The following is a 15151-nucleotide window of genomic DNA, read 5'->3' as shown; positions in this document are numbered from 1 at the left end:
TCTAAATGCAAATTAGAACTTCTGTTAATATCATACATCCAGTGGAAAAACTACCACACCATCAGGTCCGCTACCTCGGGAGGCCGAGGAGTCGAGGGCTGGACGATCTTTAACAACTGGTTTGGGTACAGTTGTTTAAGCTCACGTGGGGACCGCTCCGTCATATGGTGAGAGGACCTAGGATTTATAGTTTCGTCACTGCGTATAATGAGCTTTAGTTATTACGCAATTTTTGCTAGGAAATGTTTTCACTTGTTTTCAAGGAACACGCACGTATCACGCGATTTTTTAGTTGTCAACGACGAATTAATTCGCCAATTATGTTTATAATTCTTTATTGCTTCGTTTGGATAGAAATTGAAGAAGTTGCAATGCATGAAACTCCCCTTCCACCCGATTTTATTGTATAATGTTTTTGTTATTCGCATTATTTTTTCCAGTTTAGTTTCTAATTTGTATTCGTTGTACAAGACATTGAAAATTCCTTTAAAAATCTAATTTTCATATGCACTTATATTAGGCAGAAGTTCAGCGAAAGTTTTTTGTTTGCTTTGGGCACTTCAATGAATTCCTCAGAAGTTAAAAATTTGGCCTCAATTGAAATATGGAAAACGGACAAAACTCATATTTGGTAATGTCGTGTGGATTAATAATATCCTAAAATAGATATTGCTGAGGATCGCAGAACAGAAGTACGTTTCATAGTTGAACTATTTGAGCCATGTTATTCAAATGAAGTTGGTTGCTGATCCCTCGTAGAAGGGAAGGCAAAGGAATCTGGTTGATTCCTTTGCCTTCCCTTGTTGATTGCATTTTTCCCCTCGTAGAAGGGAAGGCAAAATGAATCTTACCAACTTGCATTCTTTTTAGTATTGGAATTGAACTTTTTTTTCAAGGCATGCATGCATTGTGATTTTAACTTCCATTATTTACATATATTGAACCTTCTGCCCACTTGGAATATGCAAGCTTTTTGAAAACGCCACTCGGAACTCTGAGAAAAACAGCAGCCCTCATAACTGGACCGAGGATGCGTGAGAGTAGTGCTGTCGTGCGTCATCTTGTGCCCCCCTTTATCCGCCATAAATTCTGAGAGTGCGTGAAGAGGTTGTTGAAGGGGTTTAGAGAAAAAGAAAATATTATTTTCCAAAAATGTAGTTTAAAAATTATGCAACATTTTATTTTCATTTTCTGAAATTTGATGGGAGTGGGGCTGCTCTTCCTTTTCCCTCCCCGTGGATGCCAATAAACGCAGACGTTAGTTCCGTGTCGCAGCGTTTGAAGCGTTAATGTTAAAAAAACTTGGAAAGACATCACTTGTGGAATACTTGTTTTCATCCGAATGGCTGTTTAATGGAGGAAGTTAGAGAACACCATAGTATCATCCTGTGGCTTCCTCCAAGTGTACGTATCTCTTCCAGCCAGCCCCTACGAACTATCTGTTTCGCAGCAGAGTCGATAGCGTCTTCCTTCCGCGAAATGTCGGTGCAGTACCTCTTCCTTCCTTCCTAACCGGGCTGGCAAAATCCAAAGATCCAATTGGTTGTTTTCAGAAGCTTGCACAATCCTTGTTATAGCTAATAATTACGGCACAAGTCAAGTGTCTGTGTGTATTCTCAATGTCTGACACGTAAGATGTACGTAAATTGTTTCTCTTGCAGCCGCCCCACCACACGAATCACGACTTGGACGCCTATCTGGGCCGTCATGATTGGAGCCGCATCCCCGAGGCGATACAGAAACCCCGCAGACAGAGTGCCTCGCAAGTAGACGAGTTTTTCGAAGAGCAGACGGACGCCGGAACCATGCCAGGGTCTCTAGGTGGTTTCCCTCACTGCTTTCCTCACGGACTGCTACCGCAAGGGCCGACTCAGCGGACCAACGGACTGTGCGCACGAGGCTACCCAGTCGCCTCTTACTACCCACGACCACAGGAACAGTGTCGCATGATGGGCCAAACGGGTGATATGAACGCTGGTGCCTACGTACCCTGTGGTGTTAATGCTAAAGGTGACGACGTGTTTGTGAAACCTGCGCCGGTGTCTAGTCCTGCCGGCAACTGTCCCGAACCTCGTACCACCCTTACCGGTTTTTGGGAAGACATTACAGCGTCCATACGGAAACTCGATCCGGACAACGGCGACCTTGTGACAGTGAAGACCGAGACTCCCGCCCTTACTCCTTGCCCTTACTCGGGTGCGAACGGTGCTCCTAATGGAACCCATCCGAGTGCAATGGTGGTGGGTGGGGGCCCAACGGTAAAGGAAGAGAAGTGTCAGCAGATGGGAGTGCCAACCACACAGCTCACTATGACACCTTACCCCAGCTCTTCGGCGGCGACCAGCTGCACAGGAGGTGTGCCCGTACGCGTGCCATCGGCAGGATCGCCTTTCCCTACGTCTCCTAGCCTACAGGCGTTCAGGTACACTAGCATGGGGCCGCACTTCGCCATGTCGAGGGTGTACATGCCTCCCACGCCTCCAAACTCCGAGCCGGGCAGTCCTTCCACCGATACCTTCTCGTTAGGACGACGTACACCGCCGCCTCCTTATCCCGTGTCATCCTCGGCGTCGCTTCCAGTCACGTGCCTGAGCGAGGTACAATCGCAAACCAGATATAATCGGAGGAATAATCCGGAGCTCGAGAAGAGGAGGATTCATCATTGTGACTACCCCGGTAAGTATGCATTTCTTAATATTAATTGAAATATGTACGCGTCGTTATTTATGCGTGCACGCAGTAACACTGCCCTCTGGTGTTATACGTTTAAGACTCGCGCAGATAGGCCATACATTAAGCGACCGTTAAGTGTATTATTTTATTATAATTTTGTAATCCAAAGGATATTCTTCTTTCTATTGTTTTTTGGCAGAACAGGGGCAAATGTACAACGCGCAAAAGGGCACGCGCAGCATTCAGATATGTTAGTTGGGCAGCAATGGAAAATATTTCATTTATATACATAATCATCGTTTTGTCACTAAATATTCTGACGGATTATGTACTCAATGGCGAGTTTCTGTTGCCTGTCGGAATACATTGTTTAAAATCAATGATCATTTACCACCAGTTGTTATTGGTGGTAAACGTTTCGTTCATACCAAGAGATCAGGTTTTCTTCTGCAGTACAAAAATTAGAACTTCTTTCCAATATGCATTCGAATCCGAATCTCCAGAAAAGTTTCCATTTTCTCCACGTTTTTCTCCATAGCGCTTGCGATTACAGCTCAGATAGATCTGATCGAAGTATACACTCCACGTTTTAAAGCCTGATACCCAAGTATACGCTCCACGTTTAAAGTTCATTACATAATCCATCCAATGGATGGATGGATTTACGTAATGAACCTTTACCCAGCGTTGAAGCTTCCGCTAGAACCGAGCCCATTTCGGGAAGATTAATTATATCATTTACATTAAAGGCTATTACCTCAAGCAGATGGGCTGCAATCATCACAGATGGTCTATAATGGACAACAGAAGTCGAAGCAAAGATTAACGGGACTGACTGCTGTATATATTGATACAAAGGCATTAGCAATTGAGGAGTGGACTATGTTTCACTGTAATCACAATTAAGCTGTGTGCATCGTGGTTAAAGGCTTTCATTAAGTCCAAGGGATTCCTCTGGGGAGTTAAAAACATTTTGTATAATTATTACTCGTCCAGGGAGAGCAGAAAACGGCTGTTGAGACAATTATCCTCTTCTCTCTGATCTGTACAGTGTAGTTGTAACATTCATAAAATATAAAAGAACATTAAACACAAGATAGTCTGTTTTTACAATACCAAATCACTGCACAATTTGGAGTATAATTAATTGATTATCCAAACATTACTCGAAAAATTTGAGTTCATTATTGTTTAAATCCCGTCTTATGTTTATTTTTTAAATCGAAGTACGTATGCTAATTTTAATGTGCCTAGCGCTCTAGTAGGGCAATTTAACTCTGTAAGTTGCAATTTCAGTGTGCAGGATTTTGGACTGCAAAGAGTGAGAAGTGGAAATTAAAACTCTCTTAGCCTAAGTACGGCCATTTGATAGCAGGAAGTTTTAACCTCGGTATCTAAGAATAAATATTAGAAACTAATGAATCCTTATTGTATGCTTCAACATTTAGCGCACAAAGAAACAACATGAACCCACACACTTCTGTCCTGTTAGCCATTCGGAGGATGAATCTTTAGTAATAAAACTGATTAAAATAAATAAAATTATTCATCACAGAAGTATTGTTAAGCTTCTTTTATGGTTCATTGATGGTAGTAATTTAATTTGACTTTGCACTTAAGATGTTATACTGCTCCAAAGGCATAACGGCTTAATGCTAGCATTGGCAGTACATTGCAAGTTAGCCAAGGCGTTTGATCAGCCGGAGGGAATGGGGGGGAACTGTGTGTTTCCTCTTTAGTTTGTATCCAGCTGGCCTTTGAATTACTTCGAAGTCGTTAGTCTCAACTATGAAGGCAACTTATTCCAATGATTAACATCTCTTTATAACTCTGCATCCCCCTTAGTTTGAATTTATGCCCCCTGATTTTAGCGTCATTATTACCATGAAAATTTCACCTGCCTTTATTTTACTGTCACCTCTGAGACTTATACTTCAATCAGATTCCCTGTAAGGTACATAGTTAACGAGCTCTGTAGTCCACATATTCGAAGTTTCCTCGTACGAATGCCTTTTTTGAAATCTCACCAGACGGGCTGCCTATCTTTGGCTTTGGATCTTTTCGATAAAGCTTTCCATAAAAGCTCTTTCACTGAGACTTATGTGCCATTTTGAATGACATACAGTTTCGCTAAGCACTCTGAAGTTACCAATGCTAAAAAGAACCATGCCCTGTGGTGCACGGTACATTCCTGTCAATTTTATGAGAAATAAATTTATGAAATTTATGAGTCATAATAATAGGTGAAGAAAGTTACAATTCCAAACCTAATTATTGATTAGGCAAAGAAATGTCTATATTTCATCTGCAGCCCAGTTTTCGAATCTCCAGAAGTCTTTCTCCACAGGGCACCGGCTCTTGAGGTAGCTGAACAAAGTGACAAGCGACCCTTCACATCTTGAGAGCCCTCTTTCTCATACACCCCTCCATAGTAGCATCTCACTTCCAGAAACGTTCAAATATTGGCCAGAATGATCACCCACCAAATGGACACAACCCAGGGCTCACTCTCGACCCCTTGCGACAGCACAAACATGCCAGTCACAGGGAAAAAACCAGCATCTTCGCGTTAAATGCAACGTCCCAACAAAACAGAAATCGTCAGCGCTTTCAGTTAATCTCCAGCAGCTGTCTGTGGACAAACACTATAAGAAACAAACTCTCAGCATAAGTTTCTCTCATAGCGGTTGCGATGCCCTTCTCATTGTCCCTTCAGCTGCGCTCTAAATTCTTTCTTACATCTCGTTGCAACCGTCAAAAGCTTCTCTTATTGAAGGGGATTACTTCCACATACAGGATTGCTTCTCCTTTACGGTAACCATCACCTTCAATCTGCTCACAAACTGAAGAAACATTTTAATGCGGTTTTCGATCGAGAACTTTGGTAACGGTATAAATTTTTATTTTGATCGACAAAACAAACTAGAGAAGGACATTATGTGCTTGTTCATTAAAAATTAAGGTAGTAAAGAATTAATACCGCATTACTGTTTATAAATTTTTGAGTTAGAGTTTATAATTTTTATAATAATTTAATAATTCACATGATTTAATTGGTATTATCCGTACCTGCCATTAGTTATTTACAATGTGACAATGGTCGTGTATCTTTCTAGCTATAATGGCTCTCTCTGAGTGACCTTATAGATAAATAAATGCAATAGCATAGCTTCCTGAGTAGCAGCCACCCTTCAAAGGGATGGAAACAACGTGAATAAGGATCCCTGTTGGATTTGAGGATTTAACCATCCCGAACTGTGGGATTGATAGTATTTTTCCGTTGATTGATGGAGTTGTAGGTTGGCCGATCTCCAATGATTAAATTAGGGTCCATAGGTGGTCCGAATCCGAGATCTGTCCTTCATAAAGGACTCCAGAATACTGAGACATAAAAACTGTCTTATTCACTTCCTATTATTAAGGAAGGCTACGTTTTAGTTTTCAGCCGAAATTAGAGTAATATACTTATCTTGTGCAATCGAATTCTTATGCTATCACAAATCCTTCTCGGATAGCTCAGTGGTTAAGATCACTGTTCTTCTGCACCGCGAAGAAAATCTCTGAGTTCGGATCCCATCTCGACGAGAGGTATTTTTATCGACATTTTTCGCACCATGGCCGAGTTAATCGGTTTATAGTAAAACGCATCTAGGAGAAGATACATAATGATGGACTTCATCTGTTGTGATCAATATTTCTTTGCTTAACTTAGACGCCTTTAAGGGTTATTTGAAATTAGTGCATTTTGAAAACAGTCTTTAATTAGAACAGATTAGCTTTTATGATTTAATGAGTCTGCACTAGCGCCTTATTATTAAGATGGGTCATGTTTATATATTAGAAGCTTTGCTAATGCCTTGTTTATTCAATAATCATTTACATAAAACTATAATTTTTAATTTAAGCACAGTATATGTTAGTGAGAACAGTTAGAGTAATCTGCAAAGTGTGGCACGCCTGTAATGATTTCTTTATTATTATTTTATTTATTTTTTTCTTTATTTCGATGTCATATGGTGAAACTCGCTAGACAGAGCTTGGAACTTAAGTGATAAGCCAACAACTTAGCTTATTTAACGTGAAAAGGTTGGGATTAAGCAACTTATTTATATAACAAACAGGACAGGATAAGAATGAATGAATGTCCCTGTCAAAGAGCTTATTCACTTATGTCCTCAGCGAATTCGGCTTGTAGCGTCACCAAAGAGATGTCGCTTCCGCCCTAACAAAGTGTCATCCATCTCCCTTCCCCCTCCACTTCCCTGCTAGGAAGGGCTACAAGTGAGGGGATAATTTGTCCCAAGTTTCCAAAATTACCCTTGTCAGTGCAGGTGTTGCCAAGCTTGGTGAATAGTTGGCTTTAAGCTGCAAGAGTTCACCTTCCCAGTGTGCAAACTGATAGCATTAGTCTCTGACAGCACGTCCAACTATTATCTGAAGATTGCTAATAGATTTTTCTTTTTCCTCTTTCCCCCTAGGCTGTACTAAAGTGTATACGAAGAGTTCTCACCTGAAAGCCCACCAACGAATCCACACAGGTAGGTTGAATTTACCACTTGAAAAGTTGAACTTTGCTCTTCAATATATAAGATCTTTATTGCAGATCATTGAGGGGCCCTTGAATATTTTTTTTACGATCAACAGGCGTGTTATGGATTACAGCGTTGTTTAATCCATAGATATTTCAACAGTAACTTTAAAGGGATGAAAAACACTTTAAGCATGAGGCGGAGTATCTGTTGTCTTTTTTTTAAATCCAGACTAAAATCAGAAATCGATTTTCTTTTATTCTGATTTCAGTATTTAATTACAGTAAGGTTGGCTATTATGGTTTCACGATTCTACACTACCATCTTAGTAATAACATAAGTTATGTTTAAACACTAGAAATTTTGCTAACGCTTTGCATTCGTTTTCAATTTAATGAATTTATATTTAAAGAATTATAGTGCTAAGGATAGTTTTTGTTGTGTGAAGCAGCTTTCTCTCGAAAAGGGTTTAAACTGAGTCATCTCCCGTTAAAATATCTGTTAAATTTTATCAAAATATTTTTTTAATAACGAGGGGCTCAGATAATCCCTAAAAATTTAGGGATTATCGGGGTATGTTGTAGGAGGCTCCCTACAACATACCCCGTACTTGTTGTTGTAGGGGTTTAGGAGCATCCGCGATTAAGATTTTTCGATTTTCTGTTTTGTTGGACGAAAAACCGCAGTTTCCAGGAGGAAAAAACCATGCTACCCTCGCCTGAGACCAACAATCAAGCCATTGTGAAGAAGGCCCATAAAAACTCCTCCCGTCATCATCGACCGGACTCGAGCTGAGGTCTTTTCCATCCAGTATGAGAAGGACGGCGATCCAATTAACCGTGCTACCCACGAGGCCTTCCCCCATACTTGAAAATAGAGAAAGTTTCTAGTGTACGCATGACCCTTTTTGATCTTGCATGACGCTCAGTTGCAGTCCTATCATATGTTGTGTGCTCTGAGGACACCATTGAATTCGGGTATTGTTTCTTAAAGCGGCTGCTTATAATTACTAAAGGTTTTTCTATGCCATCTCAGAGCTTAAACCCTTCCTTTTAAGATAAAACTTTATATATTTTGTAGAAAAGCAAACTATTGGCTTGTTTAATTGTGTGGTTGATAGCTTGAGATGAGAAGTAGTTGAGCCAAATCAGCATGAGTGGAAAATTAGTATTCCTCATCCCACAAAATTTTTTCTTTAAAAATGATGCCATTTAAACTGAACAACATATACGAGTTTATCAAGTTTACACCCATCTAGAATAATCTGTTATTGCAAAAGAAATAATCGACTCGTATGCCACAAATTCACCGCACGCAACATTCCAAATTACAATATAAATATAAAAAATAATAAAACGTAATTTCTTGAATTCCAAAGAGTCACATTCCATTTGAGGAAGTCCGGATAGAAGTAAGTGGATGGAGTCGTTACACATAAAGTAAAAAAATGCTCTAAAGTTTCAACAAATATCAGTCAATCAACTTAGTTGAGGAAATCATATGAGATGGTGAACGATGGAAGAAAATTAAGCACAAGGACAGTAGATGAAGCATCAAAACTGTCTGAAAGGGTCGCACGCTGAGTACCTCCTTCTCCCGCCCTCACACTAACTCGAAGGATACAAAACTCAATAATAGAGTATGTGAAGACGCATGCCTCTATTCTACAGAAAAGGAGTGTATGCCCTTGAAAGTTTCGAGCCGACAGCAACAGATACAGGAGGAACTCCTGAGTAATGTGAAAGCAATTTAAATACAACGTGCTAATGCTGCATGGCCTCAATTTTCGCTTAAGAGCATCTCGTCCCTATGCACTGTACATATTACTATTTATTTAGTTTTTTAACCATCACTCACAGTGGAAAATTTTGCGAAATGGAACACTCGTCGGCATAATAGAAAAGAAGGCAGTTAATTGATTTTGAGATATCTTTCATCACTTTTCTACTAATATAGAACACTTTGAACAATAAAATATATAGGCCCAATTTAATATTCCTTTCGACGTTTTTAAAATATTTAATAAAAAGTACTTATCAAGGGTCTTTGATTGAATCCTCACTCCCACCTCCAGAAATTTTCATTAAGTGTCACTGAGCTAGAAAATGTTGAGATACACTAGTCTGTAGCATTCTCTTGTTGAAGTCCTTGTAGGTAGCGCATTTGGTAGGATCTCCATCCTCCCCCACAACGGGTGAAAAAGACTCGAGTTCGAGTGCCGTCGATGAAATGAGGAAGTTTAATGGGTCTTTTTTCACAACGTGGCCGGTGTGGGGAGGAGGACGAAAAACCAGAGTTTCCGGGAGAAAAAACCATGCTACCCTCACCTGAGCCCGACTAACTCAGCCACATTGTGAAAAAGACCCATAAAAATTCCTCCCATCATCGACGGTATTCAGGTCTTTTCCACCCGGTGTGGGGAGAAGGAGGACGATTATATCAACGAGAGCTTTAGTAGTCATATAATCAAAACCTTCCCATCCTACCGACGTAGCAAGTATGGCCGGTTCGGCCATATTTCCTGAATGAACTGACTCTGGCCTTACTTTTTTCCACACGCATTTACCGTTGAACGTTTTACTTCCTTCAGCGATAAAGCTATGATTCTGATACAGTCCACAATTGAGAAATGTTTCCATGCCTCCATTACTTCAATAGATTCGGAATCAATTTTTTTCCAAAATCCATTGTAACGATTTTCTGATGTAATAAGTTTTGAAGGTGGATATAATGCCTTGATCTAATGGCTGAATGAAAGAAGTTGTATTAACCTAGTACAACTGTGGTGTTAGGAACATAACTTCAACGTTTGGATGACTTAAATCTTTTGGATGGCCTGGTGTGCTATCCAATAGTAATAAAAGTTTGAGATCTAGATTTTTCCACAAGTTCAACAAGCACAAGTTCAATAGCTCAGAACATAACACGGGGATTTTCCAACAAAATAAAATACAATAAACAATGCCGATCATGCCATAAACAATGGCATGATCGGCATGCTACGACTTACTAAGGACATTCATTGATGATCCGTGCTTGCTTGATTACCATAGATATGAACCTGCAGAATCTATAGAACTGAATCTGTGTCTGATGTCAAAGATCTCTAAACTGCCGGCTGCCACTTCAAACGAGGGGCAGACGGCGACATCGTAGGCTAAGCTCAACCCGCACAAAAAAAATCTATATTAAGGTTACCCGAAAACAGTGTCATCCACCCGCGTATATTAGGGTCATAAATTGCTTGTGCTCTCCACTCAGTTTCCGAAGGGAAAAAACCTCGATGTCCTTGCCTGAAACCGATTAACTCAGCCACGGAATGAAAGAAAAATAAAGGAAAATAAATAATAAAAACCATAAAAGTTCCTCGCGTCGTTGACAGGATACGGTGATTATAACCAGTTTCCCGCGAGGACTACACTCAGCTTAAGGTATGCAGATATGTTGTAGCTTATGTCGGACGGCTCCTAAATTAACTCAACCCCTCTGTGGTACACTGCGATGACACACAACTCTGTAAATTGGCCAGAAATGTGTGCAGCATTATAACTGTGTGTGTGTCCTAGTATAATTGATTTTGGCCACTTTGTTACCAGGAAGGCGATCACGTGAAAAGATTGCCCAGTACTCGTATGCCACAAGGAGGCGGGCCACAACTATTTCCATGCTGACTTACCAAGAGGATAGGACAATTAAAATAATAACAATAAATCGCGCACTCACAGGGGCGGAAAGGCAAGACCTGTGATTGCCAGTAAAACATAAATAAATAAAATAAAAAAATAAACTAAATAATATATATATTCCACCATTAGCCAAAGCCCAATGCCAGTAGGAGTCCCAGCTAAGAAGGCAAGGAGGTATCCAGTAGTTGATTGACAAGGGATCTCTGGCGATTAAAGGCATGACGAGCAAATTCTTTCAGAAAGTGGAAATTTTCTTTGGTATTCATTAAGTCCGGTTCGTTTCTGGGGACAGTGACGCCAGTGGAGATAAGAAGGTCCTGTTGAGGATCTAGGTATCGATGGCAGTGGTATAGGATAAGTTCCCAGTCTTCTGGGCGCCTCAAGGACATTGTGATGATTCAACAAAGTTTAAAATTTCAAGCTTGGCATTAAGAGAGTCATGACCAGAGATGAAATCATTTTTGACTGGACTGTAACGTGGAAAAGGGGACGTTAGGGACAAACTCTAAAGTAACAGAACCCTTGAACGTAGTGGACCATCTCTCTTGCCAACGCTACATTAAAAGATTCAACAGCTTGTTTGCTCAATCTTGGGACCCATTGATGGAAACACCCAAAAAGACACTTTAAGCTCAACCGCATGCACAATTCGCAGCATGGAGTTAACGAGCGTCTAGAAGATGTCGGGATGAACGGAACTTATTTCATTGTTACAGTCGAAACGCCGGTTTTAAATTGGTAGATGAAAATGATTCTGCTTCCAGGTACTCCTTTGAATAAAATTCTTAAATTCCTCATAGACTGTAGACGATGTGGCTGTACATCGCATATGAACGTGCATTAAGTTATTATGAGTAGCAAATGGGCCTTATCTTAGGTATACTAGGGAGAGCTAATCTTCAATATGAAATGAAGGCCTAATGTTTATTTAACCTTTTTTAACTCATCTCTTTTTAACTATTGTGAAGGTCTATCAAACTGCAGCTTTCTCTTTGAATGGATATGAGAATATCCCTATCGTGATTGAAAGACACTATCAGCTGGGGTGCACTGGAATATCTGTTGTTGGTGTAGTGCAGTTGCATTACTGAAGCTATCAGTGTGTCACATTTTCCACTTCTGGGTATGCTTTGCACACTAGTTCATGGCTCTCTCTCTCTCTCTCTCTCTCTCTCTCTCTCTCTCTCTCTCTCTCTCTCTCTCTCTGGCAATGTCATGTGCGCGAAATTGCTGACCACCAATGATCCCCCACGCAATTGGGTTGTGTCCATCTTTCTCTTGAGATTGCCTGCACCTGTAGTCTTTAGTTTTCGTTTTTACAATGGGTAAAGTTTGCATAGGCGGCGCTGTTCACCAACCTTGTTTTGCAAATTTCATCGTTTGTTTGTTTGTTTGTGCGTATGTGTTTAAACACTATAAGTCTTTAGAACTACAAATGATCCACTCTTCCTCGTTAATCTTGTCGTCCTGCTGTTCTTTTAATGTATCAAATCCTTGGATAAAGACGAACCATTTTGGCTGATAAAATTCAAGTTGTCTTATCGCAACGATTCTAAGTATAAATATCAGCAAATCAAATACTTTTATGAGAGGAGTCTGGAAATGTTTTCTGAAAAGTGTAATTTCGCCTTGGTTGATTGTCAGAAAATTTAATTTCATTCCAGTTGTTGTTTTTCGAATTCTTGGCTTCTAGGAACGTGGGGTCTCAGGTTAGTGCTGCGCGTCTTTTCCCGGAAACAGGTTTTTAAAACCATAAAACAGTCAATCCTCAGAGCATATTCTAAGTAATCCATCCAACCTCCAGATCCATATGTTCATTCTAATTTCGTTGTCACGTACATGGCTGTATCAGTATAATTACGCCGAAGTTTCATTTGAGCGATTACTCTTGTCACAGCAACTACGAGCGTTGCTGGCATGTGTAATCTCGAAGACAGCTAAGGCTAAGAGGTGTCAGTAGATGTCTGTAATCGGTGGATCCTTCGGTCGGTTTACTTGTTTGCTGGGGAAAAAACAGTTTCCGTGCGAGGGTGAAGGGGAGACCTCTCGCCGAGACTGACTAGGTGGGCCGCGTTGTGAAAAGTACCTCCCAACGAAACTAGATTCGATACCAGGCCATTTCACACCTAGTGGAGGCGCCTCGTATTTTTCATTCCCCAAAATAGGTGAAGAGCCATACATACAGTCGGTTGGCCTGTTTTATGGAATGAAAATAACGCAATTTATATTCCTGACTCGCTAAAACTGCCTAGCCTTAGCTGTCTCGATGCGTATTCTGAACAACACAACTTCCAGTTCCTCACCTGGTGGTAGCAGTTAGCAATAGTGACTAATTGCTATTTGGCAATAAGAATTAGCCACTCGTAGTTGACCATTCCTTTTGAGCAGAGCAGTTATTTGTTGTAAGGTCATTGGAAGTTGGAATCGTACTCATTCTGTACGTGGTTTAAGGAATGCACTTCTCTCTATGTGGTTAAGCTAATGTTTTCTGTAAGTAAAATTATACCCAAATACAATGAAAAATTTTAGTGCTTCTTCGGATTAATAAGTTTTAATTGCACGGATTAACGAGTATTTTTCATCGGAAAAAAAGAAACACGAGGACCTTTTGAACGCTGATTCCAAATCTGTTTTCGGTTTTCTTCTGGCGTCTAGTTTTTGCGATGAGACCGATTACATGAACAAGATGAGTTCACGAAATTACTTCGAATGAGTTCGAATGGATTGCGTGACTGGTTGAACAAAAGGAAAAAAGTCAATGCCGTTTGCCATACTCATGAGATGGAGGAAAAGTTTAGACCACAATGGTGATTGTTGCTTTTGTAATATGAATATAACTGGATTTTCAACGAAGAATAAGCACAAGATTGTTTTTACAAACCTGGATTTAGCAATAAGACAAATCCCTCACGATAACACGATGCCAATACCGGTACCTACGTAACATGGACTAGATTCTTTAGAAGACGAAATGAAATGCCACGAAGGTGCGATTAGCGGAGACCTGAGAACTTCAGTCGATCCTGAGTGCACGCCCAACGAAGAGGCACTGGAGCCGGAGCTGTTTACCCAAGCAGCCCTCGTTAGAGATCCGCTCTCTCCAAAGATAAAGCCAAACTTCTCACCTAGACACAATTGGTTAAGAATTGTTTCACTATTGATAAGGAATCAAGTTTTGGCGACATTCTTTACAGTAAATGGTATGGTCTGCTGCAACCATGATATCAATGGCATTTTTAAGGAATTGTCACAAGTAGTACGCATTATATCTAAATGGCACCTCTTCATCGACTCCTCACAGAGAAGTTTAACAGCTGTTTCTTTCATAGCGGGAACCCCTCAGTCCCGATTTACCCACTCTGTTCATCTAATGCGGCTTATTATAACAACGATACTACTTGAAGCTGTTCAATAGAGCTCTCACCAATAGAACAGCTGGGGTGATCTAGCCCTCGTGGGTGGCTCGGTTGGCCGAATAGCCGTACTTCCCGCACTGGATGGAAATAACTCAGTTCGAATCTCGTCAATGATGCAAGCAATTTTTATGGGCCTTTTTCACAACGTGGCTGAGTTAATCCATCTCACACGAGGGCATCATGGTTTTTTCTGGGAGATCTCTATTGAGCATTTTCAGATACCACTGTACAGATGGAGACACTCGGCAAGGAGGAGGCTGACAACAACCAAAAATATGTGATCTGATTATGGGTACCGGCAAGGTTTTCTTCTTTACTAAAGTCTCAATGTCAGTATTTGCAATAAGATTCGTGAGCAGTAATGTGTTTATTTAGAAAAGACCCGGGTGTAAATGTCCTTAGGTTTAAATCTCACGCTCTCGTAGATGTGTGAATGTTATAAGGATGCCTTGAACGTTACCTCTCACCTTTTTTATTTTATTTTTTTCTTCCTTCTGTACCAGTTGGGCCATAAATTACAGAGACCCGCAATTAATTGCTAACTCAATTGGCTAAAATATTAAGTAGGACACTCGTCTTTAATCGTCGTATTCAAATACATCATCATTATATGTAATTTCACCCGGAACTTGAATTCTTCCTCCCCCCCTCAGTATTCAGACGCGAAAAGGGCGTCACTTAATATTGTCATACCTAGAAGGCCATGTATCCAAAGCCTACATGAAACTTGAATTACCGCGTAGCCAACTTTCATTTCTTTACACATGCACGTGCAAAACCGATGTCCCTCCGCAAAAGTGTATTTTTAAGCCAACCCCAGTCGTGGATCTTTCTCGCTGTGACGTAT

General features: G+C 40.5%; 1 protein-coding gene across 2 annotated transcripts in view; it reads left to right on the top strand.

Moving 5' to 3' along the window:
* LOC150082012 (uncharacterized) overlaps nt 1-15151 on the top strand; it is a 136576-nt gene that overhangs the window by 99659 nt on the left and 21766 nt on the right. For both annotated transcript variants that reach the window (XM_090379064.1, XM_090379063.1), the window contains exons 2-3: nt 1662-2676; nt 7152-7211. In XM_090379064.1, the coding sequence (XP_090235190.1) occupies nt 1662-2676; nt 7152-7211 (1075 nt within the window). The remainder of the gene's footprint in view (nt 1-1661; nt 2677-7151; nt 7212-15151) is intronic.

This window comes from Mastigoproctus giganteus, chromosome 8 (assembly GCF_048544385.1).
Source record: "Mastigoproctus giganteus isolate SK-2022 chromosome 8, ASM4854438v1, whole genome shotgun sequence".
In the NCBI taxonomy this organism is placed as follows: domain Eukaryota; kingdom Metazoa; phylum Arthropoda; class Arachnida; order Uropygi; family Thelyphonidae; genus Mastigoproctus; species Mastigoproctus giganteus.
This window is presented reverse-complemented; position numbering and strand designations above follow the sequence as displayed.